This window comes from Tiliqua scincoides, chromosome 1 (genome assembly GCF_035046505.1).
Source record: "Tiliqua scincoides isolate rTilSci1 chromosome 1, rTilSci1.hap2, whole genome shotgun sequence".
Taxonomy (NCBI): Eukaryota; Metazoa; Chordata; class Lepidosauria; order Squamata; family Scincidae; genus Tiliqua; species Tiliqua scincoides.
In genome coordinates this window covers 280,514,394-280,534,311 of record NC_089821.1, presented here as the reverse complement: position 1 = coordinate 280,534,311, position 19,918 = coordinate 280,514,394, and the positions used below count along the sequence as shown (strand labels likewise).

The 19,918-nt window shown below is 47.0% G+C and overlaps 1 protein-coding gene across 1 annotated transcript in view; it reads right to left on the bottom strand.

The window, feature by feature from the left end:
- Window positions 1-12,359: 12,359 nt before the first annotated feature.
- The window catches only part of SCARA5 (scavenger receptor class A member 5), an 81,540-nt gene continuing 73,981 nt past the window's right edge, over window positions 12,360-19,918 (bottom strand). The window contains exons 7-8 of the mRNA XM_066611988.1: window positions 15,080-15,277; window positions 12,360-12,989 (exon numbers count right to left, since the gene is read on the bottom strand). Coding sequence (XP_066468085.1) covers window positions 12,853-12,989; window positions 15,080-15,277 — 335 coding nt within the window. The 3' untranslated portion in view covers window positions 12,360-12,852. The remainder of the gene's footprint in view (window positions 12,990-15,079; window positions 15,278-19,918) is intronic.

Here is a 19,918-nt window from a genome sequence, read left to right as displayed (position 1 = left end):
GTTTCTTTCTCAGAGTTTTCTCACAGGTTTGGTGCCTACCCTACAGCAGTAGGAGGCGTCCTTAATAAATCAGAGCCTCTTGTACCAACTGGAAGCAGTAGGGGCAAGAACACCTACTCAGTGGCTTAATTCAGTTGTTCTGGGCAGAAGAAAGCTTGATCCACTTCAGTGTTGTTTATTACCTGTCCTTTAGTTTGCACTGAAATTTCCAGAGCAGCTTTGAAAATTAAACCAAATGAAAACATAATAAAGCTAATTAAAAAGCAGTAACAATTATTATTAAAAACAGCAAAGAACATCCAAACAGATCAGCAGCATTTTGACTGGATTAAAACAGAACCATCTGACAGAAGAGTCGGTGCCAGGTGATTTCCTTTGAGGAGAGAATCCCAGAGATGGGGTACCATCATTAATCAGCCTCTGCCTCAGTTTGCCATCCACCTCAGAAGGCTGAGGTACCCAGAAGAGGGCCTCTGACACTTATCTCCATGTGCAAGCAGGTTTATTTGGGAATAGGCAGTCTTTTATACGTGGCGGTACTAATTTCACCTGACTGATATATACCCTTTTCTCAAACCCATAGAAAGTGCTTTTGGCTGGGCTGCTTTCTGCTGAACTCCTCTTTTGTTGCCCTGGTCTCTTGAAAACAAATACCATAGAACACATCTCTTGGTCACTCCTCTGGGACACACTAAAATTGTATTTATTGGGAGTTATAATTTCCTACACAGCAAGTTTGGAAACAAAAAAGTCCAGCGAGAAAATGTAGTCACCCTGGAAACCAAACCTAAACAATCCTCAACTCTAGAATAACTTAATAACATCTTTCAGATTCAGTGCTCTAGGCAAGACAAGATATGCAATTAATAAACTACATTCTGATTAGCAAACTTTGCCCTTTTCTTCCTGTATCAGACAAACATACTGAAAGTCAAGAGGAGAAGCATTCAACATGCAATAAAATTACTGCTGTAGGGGTCGGTACAAACATATAATTCCAAAAACAATCAGTGAACAATTCAAGAAAATGTATTTGGCATTTCAGGCAGAGTCCAGTCCATTCTCCACTTTCTTGTGGCTCATATAGCGTTTCGGCTCATTGAAGAACCAAGGGTATCTTCCGGCTCAGCCATCAAGCTCTTGTCCCCTCAATGAGTACTTAGAGGAATGATACCTCACCTACTTCACAGGGTTGTTGTAAGGACAAAAGGAGGGGAGCAACTGTGTACACCACCCTGAGTTCTTTGGAGGAAAGGGAGTATAAAAATGTGAAAAATAAATAAATATGGAAAGCAAAGCACTTTTTATTTATTTGACACAGAAGAAAATATTTGTTCCAACTGGGTGACATTATACTTTCAACAGCAGTTAAAAGTTTGAGCTTTTAATAGATGGAGGATGCATTTTACCTTACTTTTTACCTGTTATAGTGCTCTTCTAATATCCTCAGTTAAATTTTGGAGTATTTCCCTTTAAGCAAATCCCCCCAGTTTGGTCAAAACTCAAATTTCCAGTAGCAGTAGCAGTAGGTATGGCTACTTCAAAAGCCAAACCAACATTTGCCTGAATGGGCTGAAGCAAGCATAGGATCCAAAATTCAGTCAGGCATGATCCTGCAAGCCCAATAATAGACATCAGTGCCAACATTCTTAAGCATCACAGAGGATCTAAATCCAAGATGAATTCAACAGAAGAGGTTTATATCACATTCAGTTTGGCACACTGAGTGCAGGATACCTGGCACTGTGCCCAGAAGTGGACTCTCTTTTATGATGTTCTTAGACATCTTTTTGTCTTTTTGTGGTGCTTAGAAGATGGAGAGGAGGTCCCAACCAGAGATGGAGTATACCTGTATGAGTAAAGAACATGAAAGCAACAGTGGGAGTGACAAGAACTCGGAGAGGTAAGTGGAAAACTAGGAGGATGTTCCACAGAACAGTTAAGAGTACGATCCTTAGAGAAAGGAATGACATCCACTTTATGGTTTATGAACTTTTTCAGCAGACCCATTATATATTACCCATTTGTGTGCATGTTAACTATCAAAAAGGAGAAGCAACACAGGATCATGCATTTTTTAAAAATTTATTTTGCTACGTAAACCCACATTGTGGAGGAGAAAGGTGGTCTAGAGCAATGCAAGTGTGGTCTAAGGACCAGTCGCCAGTCCATGAGCCATTGGCTGCCAGTCCACGGTATGTCTCTTGGGGCTTCTTTTGACTTTTCAGAGTTTCCAAGGCTTGCTGCATGTTTTGGATGCATGCCAAGCATAGCAAGAGGCTCTGAGAAGCAGAAAATTGGTCTCCCTGGACTTCTAACTGGCATAAGTCAGAGGAGTATCAGGGGATGGGTCCAAGCTGGAAAAGGGGATAGAATCTTGGTATGTGCTGCTGCCAAGATCCATTCCGTTCCACCCCCAGTTCAGCCCGTTCACCACCCTGATTCTCCCCCAAACTGCCACCTTACCTGCTCTGATGGGGTGTCGGGGAGCTGCAGGCTTGTGCATAGAGCCTCTGGCTATTTGCACTGGTGGCTCAGTAGTGCATGTTAACAGCTTGGCATTTGCTGTGGCACTTATGATGGCGGATCAGGAGATCCTCCACCAAGGGCCTCCAATAGAATTGGGATGCCAGTCACAGTAATAACAATAAGGGTGCAATCCTAACCCCTTATGTCAGTGCTTTCCAGCACTGGCATAGCAGTGCCAATGGGATATGTGCTGCATCCTGCAGCTGGGTGTCACTCAAGGAGGTCTCCTCAAAGTAAGGGAATGTTTGTTTCCTTACTTCGGTGCTGCATTGTCCTTATGTCAGTGCTGGAAAGCACTGACATAAGGGGTTAGGACTGCACCCTAAGAAATTCACACTTGATGGAGCCTGAGCAAAGAAAGAGAAAAGAGACAGATCCCAGGAGACGGGGGGGGGGGGATGTTTTTCAAGTGCCTTCTTTTCACAGCTGGACTTCTCTTTTCCAGGGAAAGAGCACTGAGAATGGAAAGCATGGTGAGTGAGACCTCCATTTATGCCTCTGATTCCACTTGATGATTTCAGACACTGTCCTGCTCAGCCTTAGGCTGCCTCCTACTGTGACACCATTGACCCATCAAGCTCAACTGCAAGAGGGAACTCACAAACCCCAAGGCATCTGTTTATGCAGTCTGTCTTGGAGCTCTGTTCAGATCTCTGCCAGGCATGTGGTTATGAGGAAATGAAAAACTTTAGTGAAGGAACTACGTATTTGGGTGAGAGAGACAGAGAATCTTTTGCCCAGTTGTGTATCTAGAGAGGGAGGGAGGGAGGGAGGGAGGTGTGGAAGGAAGTCAACCTAGGATAGCAAGCTACATGCTAAAAGAGTCTTGTTGGAAAAGACAAGGCAGGTAACCCCTCCAGCTAGCTCACTGGCCACACTGATCCCTTTAGGTGCAGGAGGCTTGAACAGGCTGTTGTACCTTTTTCCTCTTCCACACTATGAAGGGAGGGATACATAGAACCAGGCCTCCTGCCCCCACTCTAGTGTACATGCCACATATTTAGCAGATGTTCGGAAAGGGACACTCACGTAGACATGTCTCATGTAAACGTCTACTGAATATGTGGCATGCACATTAGAATGGTACCAGGAGGCCTGGTGGTACCTGCATGGACTCCTTGGAAACTTGCCATGGCTGAAGAAAAAAGGTGGAAGTGCACTGCTGTGCCATGACAGAGCATCAAGAGCACAAATGGAGTACAATAACCGACTGCCATTCACTATGATGGAGATTTTGCAAGTAGCAGGAAGTCTGGAATGGGGAGGTGTTGGGACAGTCTGGGGTGGCACCCCAGTTTTTCAGACCAAAAATGAATGGAGTAACAGAACAAAATCTCCTACAACCCAAATATGGATGAGATGATGCGCTTGTAACATTTCTGATCTTCCTTTCAAGGGTGAGTAAAATAGTGCATAGCCAGCAACTGGGTTGTTACATCGCCAGGTGCCTTAGCTCTAGCAGTGAGCTCTTGTCACACAGGCAGAGCCCAAAGGGAGAGAAACAGAAAGATGTCCCAAGACCTCCTAACCCTTTGCTTTCTCCCTTGTCTTTCAGCTGAAGAAGGTGCTGATAGAAAACCAACAGCTGAAAACTGCTGTGAGCGCTAATTGCATTGCGTGTTGTCTGTTTAAGGCTTCACCCCATAGTCTTTGCTCCTTCCTGAAATGAAACCCATGTCACTGAGTGAAACATCTCCTTCTTAACTTACCCTCCATCTTCCTCTTCCACCCCTCCCCCGTTTCTTTCTCCCTGTGTTGAGCGGGAGCAGGATGCCACCCAATACTGTCTTGGGTCTGCTGCTGCTTCTGCCATGGTGTGCAAGAGAAAAAAAGTTGCTTGCTGTGCTCCATCACATGGCTTTGCAAAACTGGATGTACAGAACTTCTGGTTTTATTTAAAGGGGCTGCATGCATGAAGGAGCTCCACTTGTTTGCACAGTCCCTTTATAGAATACTGACAGTCCTGCTCTTCCGGGTTTGGGGAAACTGCACAGTAAGGAAGTGCATGATCCCTTTCCTGCCTGAGCAAGCAGGCAGCCAATGTGGGTCACATCTGCAGCAGGCTGGACGGAGCCAGTGGCAGCCTCGGAGTGAAGGGTACTCCCAGTCTGCCATCCCTTTGCCCCTCCCATCCACTGCTGGTGTCAGCCACATCAGGTTGCTCATGGCTGACCAGGCTGTGGAGTTGAATTTTTGCTTGTGAGATCCATTTTCTTTGTTACTCTAATGCATACGCATAACACTGTCTATCTTGATCATTGGACCATTGGCCTAGCATGGCTGGCTCCACTGCCTCCCCAAGGATTCAGATCTCTCACAACCTTTTCCACCAAATTGAAAGGGCGCCCTGCATGTGTTCAGAGCACTGAGACTCTTTTTGGCAATTTAGGACCCATCCTATCTTTCCCCCTGGAAGAAGAAAGGGGGCAGTGCTACCAGAGCAATCGGATAATCGCTTCCCACCTATGGAAAGCACTGAAAGCATCCACATTCAGGAAGAGGTGATCTGGAGCTCACCTGTGCCTCCCTTCCCATGCTTTCTCTTACCATGAGCTGTTTTTGGCACACAGCCTCCATCCCTCACTTTGCTTCTGCTTCAGATGAATGGGAGGAGTGGAACATAAGCTCCCAGCATGCTCCTTTCCTCCTCATCATTTGAGACGGAAACAACACAGAGGACAAGACACTGTACACCAAAAGCAACTCAAGTGGGCACTCAGCAACTCAGCAACTCAGTCCTGCCCACTTACCTGGAACTCCCAACATGCGCCACTCTTCCTATTTGTTGTAAGCAGTAAAATGCAGCACAGAGACACCATGCAGGAGCTCCAGGTAAGGGGGTAGGAAGCAGAATTGCTGTCCCTCCCCTCCAGTTCACCACTGGATGGACAAGGAGGGGGGTGATGAAGCAGCTTTAGCACACTAATACACTTGCAAAGAAGGGCAACGGGGGAGCCTTGAAGGCTTGTTGTTCTCTTTGCTGGCCATGAAATAGGGAACCTGCTTTCCTCTGCTGGTCTGACAGGAAGAGCCCTCTTAGAATTGGCTTTCTTTTGCAGGTTCTCTTCCTGAAGGAGCAGAATAAAGGTATCTCTCTCTCTCTCTCTCTCTCTCTCTCTCTCTCTCTCTCTCTCTCTCTCTCTCTCTCTCTCTTGCACATAATAGTTCTATAGAACAAGACAGTAGCAAAGTAGCCAGTAGCCATAATTATCATTCATATCGGTACCTGAATATTTTGGGTGTACTGTAGCTGCATTTGACAAAGTCTCCCATGAGGTCCTCATCATGGATCTGAAAGTGGATTGAAAGCCAATGAAGGGGTTAAAGGAGGCGTTTTGAAGAAAAAGAGAGAGGTGGGTAGGTTTGGTGGCAAAATATGAGCTGGAGGTGAGGGAGCTGAAGTGACGCAGTGGGAGACCAGTGAACGTTGCAGTAACTGCAGCAGAGAATGATCAAGGCCTGGGCCAGAGTTTTTGTGGAGGGAATTGAGAGGAAGGGTCATATTTTTGTAATATTTTACACAAAGAAGTGATATGATTTTGCCACTGACTGTATGTGGGGAACAGGGGGAGGCAAAGAGCCTGTGCCTGATGAAAGATGGCCACACTGTCAACAGATAAAGAAGGTAGACTAGGAAGGGAGGACTTGGGAGAGATGATGAGAAGTTCAGTCTTGGGCACAATGAGCATCAGATATCAATGAGGCACTCCAGCAAAACTACCATAGAGGCATTGAGGCATGTTGGATGGAGAGAGTAAAAGGTCAATAAAGAGGAAGGGGCCAACACCATCTGAGGTGGCAGAGGGTTCAAGGAGGAGGAGGGCTGAATAGAGCCCTTGGGATGTGGCAGTGAGGGAATCCAACAACTAATTAGGTCTTTATGTTCTATTGATGGAGCAACTCAGTAGGTTGTTAGGGACACCTTTCTCATTACTCTGTAGTGGTGGTGGTAGCAGTACTCTGAGGACTCCAATTACATTCCTCATCTTGGATGAGGAAAGTAATTAAGAGATAATGCAGAGCTGCAAGCATGGAGCAAGGTGTATGTGTGCAGCTTTTTGACTGATGAACCCATTTTGCTTTCCAGAAAAAGATAACAGCGTGGAAGACTGCAAGAGGTCAGTGACAACATTCCTGTGCCGGTCATTCCTGATACATGAAAAAGCCATGCTTATTGTTTTTCAAGTGGCCCACAGAACAGGTGGTCCACAGCATGGTCCCTTTCCATGGGGCTTAGTTGGCTGCCAACCAAAATAGTTGGCATTTGAAAGATTCTCTTTGGAATACATACATTTGTATATAATCCAGAAAGTCCACTTGTAGATTGCATGCTAGATATGGATATGTTATCTGATATGATTTTTCTGTCAGTGCTAAATGGATGATCCATCAGGGAAGAGCCGGGGGGGGGGGGGATGAAGAAGAAATTGGAAGCACCCATGCAAGTTATATCCTGCCCACTTACCTGGGCCTGATACACTGGAACTGATCCAGTTCGCTCACCTGACTTGGGAGCAGAAAATTGGAACAGCTGTGAATCTAAACCAGCCTATTAATTGTTTTTAATGTTGTATTATTGTTATGTTTTAGATTTATAAGCAGCCTTGATTTCCCTTACTGGGAGAAAGGCAGGAAATAAATGAATAAATAAATAAGGGCAGGAAGGAGAACTGAAGTATTGCTCAGTCCCATGGCTGTTGAATGTTGGCAATCATGCATACGATGTTGGCTATCATACTTATGCTGGCTTCCAAACTCTCTCAAGTTCAATCGAGGACCATCTGTGCATGTGGGTTGTTGAACTATTCATGGGACAGAGTGAGCCGAGATTATTGGAAAGGCAGAGGAGTGCCCTGAAACTCCTCTGCCCTTTTGTACTGAAGCATCTGGGGTGATAAGTGGATAGCAAGAGGCAACGTACAGATAAAAGTAAATATTTGATCAGAATGCAGAGCTATTCGCAATAAACCTGCTGCTCTAACCACTACACATCACTGTGTCTGTAGTTTTAGGCTTCTTCTTCCTCTCTTTTCTAGGTCTAAAGAAAAACTTCTGACTGAAATTGGGTCTCTCTTAACTGAAATTGCCTTCCTGAAGGAAGTGCGGGAGCAACTGGTGAGTGTTCTGCCTGAACTGAGATGGCCACTTGAGTATGTAGCTTTGTTTTTCCAGGCCTAACACTGAGCAGTAGAGCACGGGTGTCCAAAGTTTTTGGCAGGAGGGCCACATCATCTCTCTGACACTGTGTTGGGGGCCAGGGAAAAAAAGAATTAATTTACATTTAAAATTTGAATATATTTACATAAGTTTACATAAATGAATATATTAAAGGTGAACTTTTATGAATGAATGAAGGTCTTGCAATAGCTCAAGGCCTGTAAAAGGCCTTGCACAAAGCAAGGCCAGCCTTTCCTTTGCTGCCGCTGCTGCATCACAAATGTGAAACAGCAAGCAGTGGAGGGAGCCCTCATCCCACAGCTCACGCGAGAGGTCAAACAGTCACCCTCACACTGAGAGCAGTTGTGTTGGGCCAGCACAGGCTCCAGCAAGTGTTTTGAAGGCCAGAGGCTCATTGGAGACTGGGGGCTCCCTGCGGACTGGAATGGGAGTCCCGAGAGCCACAAATGGCCCCCCGGTCGGGGTTTCGGTACCCCTACAGTAGAGAATAAGCCATGTTCACACAGCTAATTCGTGTAAAATGCATGTGTGGAAGAGGAGCGTGAGGTTGTTTCCAGCTCTTTGCCTCTATGTATAGATCTAGAGACCTGAGTAGACTTCTCAATGCAGGAGAACATTGGTTCCCTTACTTCAGGTCAAGCTTCCACTTCCCCAGTGGGTCTCCTTGGATCTGCACCAGCTGTTTGCGGAGAGTAAGGTCGAGGGTAGAGAAGATCCTGGTACAATACATGCGGATGCTGCTGAGATTCACCCCATCTTCCCTTGTTCTGCCTCTTGCCCACTCCCTCCCTGTGCAGAAACTCCCCCATTCCTCCCCCTGCCCACCCCTCCTCTGCTGCCTGCCTACCTTTTCTACCAGAGGTAGCTGGTAGTGGCAATGGGCCTCTGGCACTCCGCTGCTTGTGGCACTGTCCCCAAAATGGCCACTGGCAGTGCTCTCTGCATGCAGCTGTATGGCCATTTATGAGAGCTGAACTGTGTTCCACTGTTGCAAAGAGCTGAATAACCCTAGTTAGAATTGGACTGCAAACCCTTCTCAATGCAGGTTCCTGCCCTGTAACCTCTGACTATGTTTCTCCTTCCCCGAAGCTAAATTTTTCAAAGGATGTGAATTGAGGGAGGCCATCTTTTACTTCCTATCCCAAATATGTGGGCACTTGAAATAGCCTCTTTGAGATGGGAGGGGAAGCTTTCTGCATATGATTAGATTGCAGGTGGAATGATCTGGAATCCCGAAATCATGTCCTCTTCTGCAAGGATATGGAAAACTTCAGAGGTCTTGAAGGTGAAATAAACATTTAGGGATATTTATTAATTTTTCCATTTGTATCCCACCAAGGTAGCTATGCAAGGTTGTGACCAAGATATTGATGGAGAGCCAACAAAACACTCTGAGGGCCAAATCCTAACCCATTTTCCAGCACTGGCATAGCTGTGCCAATGGGATATGTGCTGCAACCTGCAGTTGGGGGGGGGGCACTCACAGAGGCCTCCTCAAAGTAAGGGAATGTTTGTTCCTTACCTAAGAGCTGCATTGCCTTTATGTCGGTGCTGGAAAGTGGGTTAGGATTGCGCCTGGAGAGACATAACTTAGATGGTTCCATCTAATGGAGCCAATGGCTACTAGTCACTGGCTAAACATAATGGAAGCCATTGGATCAAAGAAGGCACATGGCATCTGCAGTGAATGGAGTTCCCCAGACTCCTGCATGCCATTATGCCATTGATTTGTAATTTGTCTAGCACCACCTGCTTGCATTTGATTAGGCAATGCTGCATGGAAAGGGACCTATGACTCCTTGGGAAAGGGGCACTTATGCAGGGGTGCTGCTGAGTGTAAGGTGGGCCTCACTGAGAAAAAAGATTCTTGCAGTTGAGATGTGTTTTCTCTTGTTACTTTTTAGCGGTACAAGGACCCAGAATCCAGGAAAGATACTACTAAAGCCCTTACAGAAACCATCCAGGCCAAGCTAGAAGTGGCCCATGCTAAGATAGAAGCAGCTGAGGCCAAGAAGGAAACTTTGGAGGCCCAGAGGAAAGCAGAAGAAGCCAAAGAGACAGCAGAAGCAGCTCAGGCTCGAGAGGACAACCTGTTGGCCTATGTCTCAAAAATTGCAACCCTGGCCTACCAGCAGGCTGCAGAGGCGGAGTATGACTGTGCCCAAGCCCGGAAAGCCATGGCAGTAGCAGAAGCTGTTCAGGTGGCTGCCCTTGCTGATGGCAAGGTTCGGCGCAGCCATAAGCACCACCAGGAGAAGCACCGCCGAAACCATCGAAGTCATGGGGAGTGCCGGTGTCATCACTGCCACCACAGCCACCATGAGCATCGCAGCCACTATGAGACCACAAGTGACCTGGTCCACTCAGATCCCGAGACCTTGAGCAGCACCCGATAAGATGGAAAACAGGCAGGCAGGCTGGTGGGAGAAGAGATAGAGGTGGCTTAGGAGGCAATGCTGTGCGGGGAGCATTGTGCAGAATAAAAATTTATGTTTGAACCACTGTCTCTGTCCCATCCAGATTATCTTCAGGAGCCCATGAAGCACAAGGTACTATCTGAAGGAGGCAGAGCCAGTCAGGATAGTGGTAGGGCTGGAATCACAGGACCTTGGACTGTTCCATGTTAGCCACCACCTCCAAGGAAGTCAGGAGCACCACTGTGGGCCAGACGTCCCCTCCCAGGTTCCGCTCCTTCCCTGAGGAGTGGATTCTGAAATCTGTGGTTTCCCAGGTGTGTTGCTTATAGTGCTCTGGCCTGTAACTTGGCACTTGGGCACCTCTCAGTAATTGCGTCCAGGTGTGTTGCTTTTGCTGGCAAGTGGACACTGGAGGGCATGAGGCTCCTGAAATGGAAGGAGTTAGTCCCTTGGGGTAATCTATTAAGGAGGGGGGGGTGTGGCTGGGGAGGGTGGGGGTGGGCAGAAGGGAAAGGAGAGGAGGTGGGAAGTGCAAGGACCTGGGAGAAGGCAGGGTCAGCAGCAGTGGTGTCCCATGCCTGATCCGCCTGCACAGATCATCTATAGAACTGGTGCAGGTCCAAGTAGACCACCAGGGCACCAAGAGCTTATCCCAGGGCAAGGGAACAAATATTTATATACTCTGAGGCTCCTGGAGGCCAAAATTTCCCTATGGGATATAGTTGTACTGTGCTGGCACCACTTCATTGCCATATGGGGTGTTAGGATTAGGCTGCTACAGTACAATACTATGTAAGTCTACACAGAAGTATGTTCCACTATGTTCAATGTCATAGGACTGCAGCTTTGTGCAGCCAAGTCTGAGGTGTTGTTGAACTGAAAGGGACCAGTTTGATATGTATGCAACTGGAAAATCCAAAGTCCAGCATAAGTCATATTTGTCTTCAAAAGAGAAGACTTCTCAAAAATGGGGGAACTAATAAAAAGGAAGCTGACAGGGAAATTCAATAGGGTCAAGTGTCTTCAGAGTGATGGAGGCTCAACTGAAAGGTACACCACTAAGTAGGAAAGGTACCCCCAGGTCCAGAAGGGGACCTCCAGGTCCACAGTGGGAGTCAGGGAAGCTCTAAACAGCAGGAAATGGATGTCTTTCTCAAATGAAGAGAACAAAAAGGAACATGAACTTTGCCCCCCCCCCCCCAAAAAGGAAACTGACAATAAGGAGCACAAAAAGAGAATATGAGGGGCATGTGGCTTAAAAACATCAAAGCAAATCATGAACATCTCTTCAAATATATCAGAACCGGGAAACCTGTCAGGGAGGCAGTTTGATAATCAGGGAGGGTTAAAGAGATTGTGGAGATTGCAAAGAAGCTGAATGAATTCTTTGTACCTGTCTTCAGTATTATAGGGCTGACACCTGTGCCTCAACTGACATTCACAGGAGGGAGTCGGAAGAACGAGAGTCAAACAGAAGTAACAGAGGATGAGGTTCTGGGAGTTATAGATTATGCATGCTGTGCAGAGGGTGGATATTCCCTCTCACAATCCTAGAACCAGGGTAATCCAATGAAACTAATAGGTAGGTAGTTTAGGTGAAAGTTCACACAGTGCCTCATTGGTCTGTGGAATTCATTGCCACAAGATGTGGCAATTGCCACTAGCTGTAATGGCTTTAAAAGAGGATTGAACAATTTGTGAAGGATTGATCTGTCAGTGGCTACTAGTCACGATGGCCATGCACTGTCTTCAGACTAAGCAGTAGTATGGCTCTGAATTCCAGTTGCAGGGAAGCTGCATGCCTTTCTGTCCTGCCTGGGTGCTTCTCAGAGACAGCTGGACATCTACTGGGGGATGTAGGGTGATGGATTTGATGAGCCTTTGGCTTGATTCAGTAGGGCTTTTCTTACTCATATGGTATACTATGTGAGATAGTGACAGGTGTGCACAAACCCAAAGACTGCTCTCCAACATGAAGGGTTTACTTGCAGAAATCCTGCATGTTAAGAACACACTTCACAGCAGGGTTACCTCCTGTGCTCACATTTCTTAACTCTCCTGCTTTGTTAGCATAACAAAGCTTCACCTTGAGGACTCCAGTCCATTCATCAGGAACAATGAATCATAAAACACTCCTGAGTCATAGGAAACAGACAAGGGCAGAATAACACCAACTTCATTTCTTTTATTCTGGAGAAAGCAACCACCAGCAGCATGCTAAGCAAACAAGTCATGTCCATAGCTCAGCTCAGCTGAGCCGCTCCCTGCCACAGGCTTCATCATGTGTTGAGGAGCTCTAGCACGGTTTTGGTTGATGCATCATACATGGCTTGCACTAACAGAATCAGCATCACGGGCTATTCAGAGTCTGTGTAATCAAAGCAGTTCTACTGAAAATGGAAGACCTAAATGGCTGGGCATCCCATAACTTTGGTTTACATGTCAGAAGAAATTGAAGCGATAACAATTGAGAAAGGCTGAAGGAGCCTGGCCTGGCAGGATCATAGGAAAGGTGGACAAATTACAGTAGACTTTCTAGCAAGCCCTGAGAGACATGAAGACTGAATACCTGCTCTTCCTCTTGGCCAGCAGCTGGCAGAAAGGCAGACAGACAGACAGACAGACAGACAGACAGACATGGGGCTGCTTATATTGGCCAGCCTTGGAGTTTGCACAGTCTGTTTCTCAATGGATCCTCTGTTCACTCTTTGGTCGCTGAACTTCCTTATCACATCACTGAGCACCTCACTCCTGCGTCCTCAGCATGCCCACAGTTTGTTTTTCCCCAGTTGGAAAAGCTGCACTGGAGCAGGCTGTCCTCGGTCCCCTTGCAAGCCACATCGTCAATCCAGATACGTCCTTTTCCTGGAAGGAGAATTGGATCACACCATTAGCTGGCAAGTTCTGGCCCCAACAAACCCACAATAATGTTCCCTCTTTCTGGCTTGTCATAATCTCTCAAGGAACATGCTCAGTGTGTCACAGTAGGTGTGTAACAGAATGTACCCAGACACTTACACAGGCTACCCAAAGGCTTTGGAATTCCTTCCCACTTGCCAAAGCCCTACCAGCATTTTCCACCTGGGCAACTGGGTTGGGGTTACTTTAGTCTAGAGGCGAAGTGGCACCCTGGATGTTATCACCACAGGGAAGCTGGGTTGTGTCTGCATGGCCGAGATACAACTTTTCTGCAATTAGCTGGAGGTGGAATTGAAACTGAAGCTCCACACAGCACTCATAGAACACTGTTATCCAGCCATGCCCTGTTCACTTCTGCAATGTTCATTTCAAAGAGCAATGCTGGGCTTCAGGCTTGTTAGGTGCCATCTGCATCAGATACAAGAAGCTGCTCCTGCCACTGAAGAAATTTTGCAAGTGGAAGAACCATGTAGAACTGCCTGTTCCCATGAATGAGTACTTCTTGATGATCCCAGCATCCCCCCCAAACACTTCCTGAATGGTTGCTCAGGGGCCGTTGCATGTCTGAATTACTGCGCCGAGCCTTGCCAAAAATGAGACTGCCTCTGACACCTAGTTCTGAGAATAGGCAAGCTTCTCCGCATGTTAGGCTAACTGGCACAAGTCTGTATGTAAAAGTATTGAGCCACGACTGAGGAATGGAATGGGCTGGATCAGAGCCACAGACACATTTGCACAAGCTGGTCATACAACTGACAAAATATGTGCAGACCACCCTGCTCCACAACCGGCAAGGGGCAAGGGGCAAGGAGAAGGCTACAGCTACATAGCTACAGCTACAGCAGTGGCACAGAGACCACCAGAGCTCTTCTGTCCCATCACTGCATGATCTGCTGTGGCTCAGCAGGGCAAGTATGGAAAACTGGGTACCCCGTGCAAGTAGTTGCCAGGCAAGAGAATGCCTGGGTGGTCCTTAACCACACCAACAAGCATGGCTAACCCCAACCTCTCAGCCACAGAGGAAACCATTACATTAAACATGCAAGGGGAGAATTAAATCAAAGGCTTGGCATACAAGTGAGGTTTTTCTTTTCTTTATACGATGCCTGGTTCCCAAGCTCCTGACACTCCTCTTGGATTATTGTTGGGCTGAGACATTTGCAAAAACTTTCAAACTATTGATCTTTGCTACTTCAAAATTCAGAATGTTGTCATTGACTTTCAGGGCTTTCCCATCTTATACATTACAAAAATATAGCACTGTGTAACTTTTGAATATGAAAGGTTTTGAGTGAATTGTCAATGAAAAATTCAGAAGAGGGATTGATTAAACAACAAACCACTTGTCCATCTTGCCCAGTGTTTTTGATGACTACAGGTGGCTAATCTGGGTCTCCTGCAAAGAAATGTTCTTAGCATCACCTGAACCGTTTAGGTGGAGCTGCAGAAAGTGAACCTGGGTCAGTCTGCCTTAAAAAAAAACACTCCATCCCATGCTATGGCCCATTAGGGGTGCTCAATGCATGCCACTGCATCATCTTATCACACTCCTCACATCAACTTTGCACAGTAGGTCAATATGATGAACGGCCCAATTCTATTAGGGTCTCACACCACTGGAATGAGCATTCAGGTGGTGTGGTGTCCTTCACACCTATTGCAAAAAGTGACAAGCCATTTGGTGTGGCCTGGCTACTGCCCCAAGTGACAAGCAGCCTCGTCCGTGCACCGGGGGACTGGGGAAGACCACTGGCAATGGAACAGGATGATGATAGGATGGGGAGGAGGGCAGATTGGGGCCAGGATGGGGGTGGTATCAGTTGCAGCAGTGCATGCTAGTATCCTAACCTCCTTCCCAGCCTCAATCCCCTGACCCAGGTCCATGAAGACTTATGTCAGCTATATGAGTCATTCTAACCTTGATTCACCCTCTCCCCACCCCAGGGGAGGCCTCCAGATACCAAAACTGCCCTGTAGGATTCAGCAGGTACCACATTTGTGCTAATTGCACTTTGTGTTTTTTTGTTGTTGTTTACCTTGCCCAAATGCGGCCATCCTGTAAACCTCTTCTACACCCCGGAATCCCAGCATCCGGCACACCACATCACCATCCTTCTTGTCCCAGCCATCATCACAAACGGTCCCCCATACTCTGTCATGGAAAACTTCCAGTCGCCCTTCATGAGGGCCGGAACCATTCACTAGGCGGAGAATCCCCTCATCTGGGACAGGTGCTGCAGGGGAGGGGGGAGGGGGAAAAACAAATAGAATTAAAAATGTCTTCCCTAAGGGGTGTTCCTACCTCATCAAACAGATCTCAGAAGAAGCACAGAAAGGAGGCCTGTAACTTTTAACTGATAAATCAAGTTTAACCAAGTAGGCAATGCTTTAATCAACTAAAAAGACATCACCTTTATTGCGTGTCCCACTCTGATCTGAAGAGCCAAATGGCCTTCATATCATGTTATCCTGGTGGATAGCCATTGCAAACCAAACCCTTCTCCTGCCAGCTAGTTCCTCCCTGAAACTTCCTCCTCAGGTGTCTTTATCCCCATCTATGTTCACCCCATGGTTACTTTGCACACGTGTTCAGAACCCGGCATGGGGGAGAGTAACTGAGTGCAAGAAAGTCCAAAGGAGTGGATGGGGGGGGGGGGGAGAGCAAAGCACTTCTTCCCCCACCCAGCTGCACAGCACATCATCCCAAGGCCTTTGCAACAGGGAAGGGGCTGTCAGCTTATTAAGCTGGGGGGGGGGGGTCCCCAGAGCTGTTGTTTTGCTCTCTTGATGTTTCTCTGTTATTTCAGAACTAGCTGGCAATTGCCTCTTCTTTTCCTCCATGGAAGGATCTCTGCACAGTCCCCATGGAACAAATGGGCTGCCAGAGGCATGAGCTGCCAGAAGGCAGAGTATGTTCAGAGGGAGAGGCTGTGCACCAGAAGTCTGAGGAACAGTACCACAAGAGAAAACCCTTCTGTGTTCTCCAGAATTATCTGTGCAAACATCATGTTTAGTGTGGACAAGGATTCTCCATGGCAGCCACCTCTTTATCTCAGACATATGTGCATTTGGATACATAAGGACACGTTCCACACATTCAATTGGAAACAATCTCCTCCCAACAAAGCAGATTTTAACAACCAGGCAACAGCCCAAGTTATTTTCAGCACAACAACAGGAACAAAAGACATCATTCCAACAGGTTAAGTGGGGCCAATAGCTGGGATCACAGCAAGCAAAGGACTTCGCCAGTCTGCTTGTGACACTCCCCTTTGGCCCATGCTTCTTCTGGTCCTGCTGAGGATGAAAGCTCTCCCCCACTCCGAGGGGCTGCTCCCACGAGACCCACAACCCAGCCCATGAAGCTGTCTTCACGGGCTGCTTTTGGTCTCCTGCAGAACTGAGTGCTTGCCCTGCGGGAGACATCTGGAAGTGATTTATGACCCTTCTGAGAAGGGCACCCCAGGCGTCACTGTTTTTGGAATAGCCTGGGCTTCCTTCCTGGCTCATAACCGCATTTCTCAGCTGTCGGGTGTGGATGGATCCTTTCCCAATGGGAGATTTCACCTGCTGGAACAGACACTTCACCTCTGGGCATGTGCTTTACAGTTGCACCTGCTCTACACAATGGAGACTTCTCATAAATGAGTACTAAGCGGGAACAGGGGATACGGGGGGCGGGGAGGGAAACAGGGCAGGACTTGAATTCACATTTACAGTTGTGTCCAGTAACATTTTCAAGGAAGGAACAAAATGGTTCACTTTGTGCCCTGTAATGAATCAATAAAATTAACAAAGTCAACCTTTTTTCAACCAGCAGTTAATAAATATACTGCCAATTGAGTAGCCTGGAAAAGATGACCCCCTTTCCACCCTAAGGTGACTGTCACGGCACCATCAAGTATGTCAGTGTGAAGTGGCAGTTGTTAAGAGATGGTGGAAGGCTTTGAGATTTGTGCACCTGGACACAGCAAACCTGACTCTGTACCACACAGCCCTCTGCAGCTCTGCTGAGATTCTCTAAAATCAAGGGCCCAGGAGCCCTTGCAATTATAGCTTAGCTTGGCCACAGATGCAGAATTCTGCTGCCAGATATCATCTTTCAGCCTGCAGATGTGCTGTTGTGCAAAGTGAAGGGATTCATTTTTTAACGTTCAACATGTACCAAATAAAAAATGGACATTGTGTAAGCAAAATATGTGCAGATGTGAGGCACTCCATGACAGATATAAGTCATGCAATGATTTGTTCAAGGGAATGACTGGTGAGGGAACTTTTTTTAGTTTGGGGGGCCAGACTGCCAGTTTGACCACTAGGTCACACAGGTATAAACATCACACATTGCACAAATGGATTTGAACAACTGAGCACCACATCCTAGCTGCTTCAAACCTGCTTTGTGGGGAGAGTTATTTTTATTTTTACATATTATTTACTGAGTTGTCTCATTTCATATCCCACCCTTCCTCAAAGGAGCTCAGGGCAAATCAAAACGCACCAGATAGTTAGCACCATCCCCCCCCCCCACACACACACACAATCCTACTTGCTTAACTCTCAATGTACCCAAATCTGACTAAAGAAACATCTTCAATTAAGTCTAGAGCCAGACATTTGGGGAAAATATGCCAAAGAGTACTCCCTGCTCAGATTCAGTTAAACTTAGTAAGTGGCAATTGACCAAGTTCATGCCAAGCATCCCAGGTTTATAACACAGCAAGGTGAAAGCAGGTGTGTCTCTTCTTGGGAAAACTGCAGGGCTTTCCCTGTACCTCTGTTCAGCAAAAAGAAGAAATGAACATTCAGGACAAGGGCCTGGAGAACTATGGGAGGGTCTGTAGCTCAGTGATACATAGGCTCAGCATATTAAAGGTCGCAGGTCAATCACTGAATGCCGCTCTGGTAAGGGCTGGGAAAGACCTTTCTCTGCCTGAAGAACTGGACAGCTGCTGCCACCCAGTGTTAACAAAGCAGAGCAAGATGAGCCAGTGGGCTGGCTCAGAACTAAGGCAGCTTTGTATGCTCTGAATATCTTCACAATTCTGCTTGGAGAAACAGGGAGGACATATAACATAGGTCATCTTAGCCTCTTTTGACAATCTAGCTCAGTGATTTTCAACCTTTTTCATTACACGGCACACTGACAAGGCATTAAAATTGTCAAGGCACGCCATCGGGTTTTTGTCAATTTGCAAGGCACACCATGCTGCCAGTGGAGGCTCACATCCCCCATTGGCCCTACTAACAAATGACCTCCCCCCAAATTCCTGTGGACCACTCACGGCACACCAATGTGCCATGGCACAGTGGTTGAAAATGGCTGATCTAGCTGAAAGGTGGTCTAATTCCTGACCATTTAAATCCTTCTGCCCTTGGTCAGAAACAGGATACTGGATTCGATGGCTTATGAACATGCCCATGAATGTCTGTATTGTTCCTCTGTACAGAAGCATGTTTAGGAATGAGGCTGAATGCAGCCTTTGCAGTATCTGTCCTGTCAGTTGCAAGGGCTCCCCTGACCCTCTCCTGAGCCAGATCCCTCAATCTGCCTGGAACGCAAACATGTATTTGGCATGATGCTTGGAGGCTTGTGACAATGTGTTGTGGGACCACCCTCCCTGAATGATTCCTCCTGAAAGTGGGCAGCCAAAATTCCTCTCCTATAGAATTCTGCAGCACAGGTCTGTGTGTGTGTGTGTGTGTGTGTGTGTGTGTGTGTGTGTTTGTGTGTGTGCGCGTGTGTGTGTGAATTCTCCCCCCTCCTTCCCAGCTTTGCTCAAGATCCAACAGGTCCCCACGGCCTTTGTTCCTCTCAAATATTTGTTTTTATTGAGCCTATTACCCTCGCCAATCCTTTACCAAAAGGGAACATATAAGAAAAAGAAATAAACATGATTGCTTAGAAAAACAAACCCTCGAGTCTCCGCAGCTGCACAAAGATATCATCGGTGGATAATTGGGACCATGTGTCCATTGGGGAAGTGGAAGATTTATGCCCTTGAACAGAAAGGATATCTGCTTTGCATCCCCCAGAAGAAGCCCATTTCTCAGGCCATTCAGTGAGTGGATACACTTTAGAGTGTGGGCGTTTCAGACTCCCCACTACATTTTAACATGCGGGTAATTCAATGTCTGGAGCCTCATCACTCATGACTGGTCTCAGATGCCCTGGTCAGCTCAGCTGAGGCTGAGGGGAAGGAATGGTGTGCTGCTGCACATAACAGTTTCTTGATGATGCCCTTCCATGCAATGCTGCTGTGCCTTGAAAGAGTGGGGAGGAAAGCCAGGCGAGAGGATATTGTGGGGCTTGAGAAACCCAGCCCCAGGCTCTAAGGCTTACTCACTCCAGAGTAAGCAATACACAGCTCCAGTTACACACCTAACAATTTTCACTGCCCATGCTGGTGCTTCTCTAGATTGCAATCCAACAGAATAAGGGGCTCCCTCTCCAGAATGCAGGTCCCAGCACCTCAGAAAGCACAGGCAGCAACCACCAATTATGAGCTGTTTCCCTTCCAGTCACCATCAGAGAGGGTGAAAGGACTTGGTGCGCCTAGAGCCCATCCCCAGCCCTGTGCTTAGTTCTTTGAGGTAGCAGATTAGGCCCTTCTGGGCAAACCACCACAATCATATTCTGGTTCCACAACGTGACTAAAGGCGCAATCCTAACTCACTTTCCAGCACCAACAAAAGGGCAATGCAGCTCTGAGGTAAGGGCACAAATATTCCCTTACTTTGAGGAGGCTTCTATGAATGCCACCCATCTGCAGGATGCAGCACATGTCCTATTGACACAGCTATGCCAGTGCTGGAAAGTTGGTTAGGTTTTGGGCCTAAGTGTATCAACACCCACTCTATGATACAGAAACACTGAA